At 44.8% G+C, this 4,812-nt stretch overlaps 1 protein-coding gene across 1 annotated transcript; it reads left to right on the forward strand.

Moving 5' to 3' along the window:
- Positions 1 to 795: 795 nt before the first annotated feature.
- On the forward strand, positions 796 to 3,361 carry LOC127341173 (glyoxylase I 4). The gene is made up of 3 exons (XM_051366948.2): positions 796 to 1,315; positions 1,406 to 1,514; positions 2,888 to 3,361. Exons 1-3 carry the CDS (start codon positions 1,134 to 1,136, stop codon positions 3,206 to 3,208), a joined length of 612 nt encoding a protein of 203 aa, XP_051222908.1. The 5' UTR covers positions 796 to 1,133; the 3' UTR covers positions 3,209 to 3,361.
- Positions 3,362 to 4,812: the final 1,451 nt, after the last annotated feature.

A 4,812-nucleotide genomic window follows, 5' to 3' on the forward strand; every position in this document is an offset into this window, starting at 1 on the left:
CACCTGCTGGTGCCATCGCCTTCTAGAGGCGTTGTCATGGCGCTGCCAATGCTTCCTCGCATCAAGCACTGGGGTCGTGAGTGGTTCTCAGAGGCGTACGGCTTTAGAGGCCACTACACAGACATGAGGGGATAACAACTATTTATAGAATAAATTGTGAAAACCAGAACTCGAACTCGGAAGCCTGGCTCTGATACCATGTTAAGCTTTATGCACTAACCAACTATTCCAAAAACCGATTTAATGAAAACAGTTTGGCAATCTACTTATACAATTTAACACTTATTGGTCGACACCTCCTTTGGTTGGTTTTGTCTCACCGTTCGCTCGCCGATTTTTAGCGTTTATGGACGGCTTGTGCGTTGGCTTATACCACCTTGAAGTTGGAGTCGGTCTCCCTGATGTTTCCTTCTTCGGTCTTGACGTGGCTTAGAAGCTCGGTGTATCGCCTCTTTGCCATTCATGGCGCGAGACGACATATATATTGTGATTCCTTGTTGTTTGGCTGGTGTGTGTTGCATAGTATACCATGCAGCATTGTATTTGTATCGCGTAGCCTTTTCATGTTGTACCCGCCATTTTGTTCCCTTCTTCTATGAAATATAATGTACCATTGAGGATGCATTCTCGATCATTTTTTTTTTGGTTAATTCGACGTCTGACGCCATGGGCTATTTTATAGGCAGCCTGGACCGTAGCATATCTTGGCCTGAGTCATACGACACGATCACTACCCACCAGCTGCCAGCTGGCGCATGTGCGGGCTCGAGCTCTGTCGATTTATATATACCTTCCTGCTCGAGGTATCTTGCAACTCACAGCCTCACAGCCACAGCCACTAGCTAGCTAGCGCCCCTCCATTATCGAGTGTATCTCACAGTATCGCTGCCGTACGCTCGTTGTCCCCACTCCTCTTCCCTCGCATCCGGCGTCTTCGTCTTCAGATCAGTTCTCTGGCCGGATACATCTCCGCCGAGTCTCGATCCATTTCATCGGTGTCTGCGGCGAGTTTGGTTCTGTGTTACCTTGTGCTTGGACTGAGAAACTCATCAAAAGAGGTTAGGTCTGCACCACCGCCCCGTTGTCGGAGAAGAAGAAGAAACACACGTACGTACTTCATTCAGGAGATCGATATGGTGAACACGACGGCGGGCGTGAACAAGGCCGCGGCCCAGGATGGGGGTCTGCGGCTGGCGTCGCTGAACCACATCTCGGTGGTGTGCCGGTCGCTGGAGAGCTCGCTGGCGTTCTACTGCGACGTGCTCGGCTTCTTCCCCATTCGCCGACCGGGATCCTTCGACTTCGACGGCGCATGGTACGTGCGCAGGCTCGTTTTCTATCATAGCCGGTCTCGGCGATGCGCCACGTTCCTCGATCAACCTCATGAAATGGTTGCCGGTTTCAGGCTGTTCAACTTCGGGATCGGCGTGCATCTGCTGCAGGCGGAGGACCCGGAGGGTATGCCGCCCATGAAGACAGAGATCGACCCCAAGGACAACCACATCTCCTTCACGGTACGCCGACCTTGTTTTTCTTCTTGTTGTTGAATAGCATTACCCCTGCACTTCTTCTGGCCCCAAATGCCACGCATCCACATCTAGTTAATCTGAAATCTATCCGGTGGTCACTGGCCACTACACTAGCTGTATTTCACCAGTTAACGCATTAAGTTATGTCATCATGCATTCGTAGTTGTAGTTAAGGAGTATTAAGTTTTGAATAGGTAGTATTTGTCGGAAAGGAAATTTAGATCAGTGGACAAAATATGTTGAATTATAATTGTCTAGTCTCTTCCATTAGATCTATCTAACTGGTACGTAGTATATGTGAACAATGGTTTTGCTTGCTATGCTAACTGGAAGGAAGTCGTGCAAAGCTAGCGTAGGATCGGACGTATACAAAACGGCCAGCTGAAATTTCCATTATTAGTTGTGAGCTAGTGGCTGCCCTTGTCGCCAAGTACAGCTAGCCGTTTACGGCTGCAATCCTCCGATTCCTCGTTTTTCATACACTGCCAAAGTAACAAGTAACAGCCAATGTACGTCAGGCTGAGAGCAGCGAAAGTTGGATTTTATTTGCGGAAAAAAAGTCTCATGTGAGTTAACATCCAAAGTCCAAACATATCTCGCGATCAAGTATGATTCCAGCTCAAATAAACAAAATAACGTATAGATAGAGCATGAATGACAGCGACATACTCCTTGCATGTAGGAGATCTAAAATACTAAAAAACACACACTTCGTGAAACACGCGTTCATGCTGTCACGACTCACGCTCACGAGTACATATATAGAGAAGTTTCTGCCTTGATCCGTGCACAGTGAGCAACTGTGAATCCTAAGTAGTACATCGTGTATTAACTCCATCACGTACGTTGATGACTTCTTCAGATAGTGAATGCAGCGTCGTACTGTCCGCTCTCTACGTCCATCTGTAGTTAGATTGGTGTTGTGTTGAATCGTACGTATATAATAATTTTTTCTGCATACATAGTGCATACAAATGTACTTCCACTGTTCACAGTTACTTCACGTTATGAGCTTAGTTAAATTTGAAATTTGTAAACTTTAATCAAATATTTAAGAAAATTGTTAACATCTATAATTTAAAATATATTGTATTAGAACCATTACAAATTATATTTTTGTATCATATGCATTTGATATTATGGATATTGATTATTTTGTTGTATTCATGATCAAACTTTCCATAGTTTGAGTTTGACCCAAAACAGAAGTAGGTGACAACTGTGGGTGTATCTGTGATGTGATGGTGTGCTATAGAATAAATCAAACGGTAGAGGATATATTTCATCGATGAGTGCATGCGCGGCTGTGATTTGTGAGTGGTCAGTTCATGCGATGACGTGTCATGTCTAATGTGCAGTGCGAGAGCTTGGAGGTGGTGCAATGGCAGCTCAAGGAGATGGGCATCCGGTATGTGCAACGCCGGGTGGAGGAGGGTGGTATCCACGTTGACCAGCTCTTCTTCCATGACCCTGATGGTTTCATGATTGAGGTCTGCACCTGCGACAACCTCCCCATCATCCCACTCGTGCCTGGGCCGCCATGCAAGAGAGCGGTGCCGGATCTGCCACCGGCGAAATCAAGCGGCGGAGGCGGATGGGTCGTGATCGAGGCTCTGGACGTCCCGGCTGCTGCTTCCATGATGATGACATGCCCAGAGCAAGCTTGCATGCAGGTCTAGCAGCTCGGTGTTTGTTCGTTGATGTTTTGCGGAATGTGATTATTTATATTTTTTTTGTCCAGTACGTGAGATTTGGGAAGATAGTTAGAGACAAGATATATTGTATAATATCTGCATAAACATATTGAATAAGATAAAAATAGGTTTTGTTAATTTTTGGTCGACTAAGAATTAACTGAATTATTAGCGAACTATCGGGTTGTTGGATTAGGGTTTAGGTTGCAAGTGAGTTTATATTTTTCAGTAACACATGGAGTTGTAACTGTGATTTTATAACTTGCAAACGGTTTCCAACTGATAAAAATGATTCAGACCGTTGGATTTTTCCGTGATCGGGCTAGTGATGAGTTGCACCATGGGTTACATTGAGAAAATGCCTCGGACCGTTAGATTGCTTCGTTATTCGTGTTTCCATGAGTTGAAACATGTGTTGACCCTAAAATTTGATGGTGTTACCTGACTGAGAATTAAATATCTTAGTCAATTGAGAATTACCCACTCCCAACAGAAAACTTACAACATGAAAGTTGTGCATAATGGCGACATCAATGTTCTGGTCAAATAAATTTTGAATAATTTGACCATATGTGGCAGATTTTACAAAATCAATCTTGTTGAAATTTGAACAAAAAATGAAGCAAGAGATCTGCGATTGAAAAAGGTTGTTAGAGTCAACTCCCGAAATGGATCCACCAAATCCATTTATATATTCAATATGACATGCAAGTGCACATTGTTAGTCTTAGCATATGTAAGGAGAAGTTACCCAGTTCATTTTTAATCCCAGTTAGCTGGCAAGATTATGTCGTTCGGCGTTTTGATCGCACCCGAGTTATCACTACTCTCAAATAAGATGATTTCATGGAGGTTTCTACAAAATTTCATAAATGTGATGGTTTGGTTGATTGTTGAAAAATTAGGAAGTACTTGTAATAAAGAAGAAAAAGGAATGAAGTATATACGTTTATTGGTGCAACGAGATGGTTAGGGATCAGAGAAAAAGGTTCATGATAATTCAAAGATGTGCCATAGGATAAAGCTAGAGTGATACTATTACTTTTCCACGAGTAGTTACACGGGTCACACTTGATTATCCAACGTCATTAGTCTGAGGTTTTCACCCGAAACCTGAGATCCTAGGCAAGGGAGGTGCCGGAACTCCTCGATGACGCCACAGAGGAAATGGCGCTTTTAGGCGTCGCAGTCACAGGCCTCGAAAGGCAGGGCCTTCACCCGGAGCTAGCATGGTACCTCATCACGACAAGAATTGTCCGCTCTTCGCCTGGAGCTCACACGCTGACCATTCCACTCAAAGAACCAGCCTTGCCTGGGCATCCCGTCAAAAGTACGTCCAGCGCGCCATACCGGGGGAAACCATGCCCACAAAGGTACAAGCCGCCTGAGAGGGGCACCACTGAATGTCCGAGGACGTCGCCTAGGGGGGGGGGGTGAATAGGCGGTGTATAAAAACTTCTTCTTCTTGAGAGCTAAACTAGGCGGAATAAAACTACAAGAGTGTACTAGTTTAGCTCAAAGCCTAACAACTAGGGGTTTGCCTAAGTGCTCCAATAAACTATGCTAGCATGATGAGCCACAAGGTGATA

The sequence above is a fragment of the Lolium perenne genome, chromosome 3, assembly GCF_019359855.2.
Source record: "Lolium perenne isolate Kyuss_39 chromosome 3, Kyuss_2.0, whole genome shotgun sequence".
Classification (NCBI taxonomy): domain Eukaryota; kingdom Viridiplantae; phylum Streptophyta; class Magnoliopsida; order Poales; family Poaceae; genus Lolium; species Lolium perenne.

Excerpts from the sequence above, each read along its gene's own strand:
- LOC127341173 (XM_051366948.2), top strand. The coding sequence starts at position 1,134 with ATGGTGAACACGACGGCGGGCGTGAACAAGGCCGCGGCCCAGGATGGG. Across the intron at positions 1,316-1,405 it reads TTCGACTTCGACGGCGCATG|GCTGTTCAACTTCGGGATCG; the intron begins GTACGTGCGCAG and ends TGCCGGTTTCAG. Across the intron at positions 1,515-2,887 it reads ACAACCACATCTCCTTCACG|TGCGAGAGCTTGGAGGTGGT; the intron begins GTACGCCGACCT and ends TCTAATGTGCAG.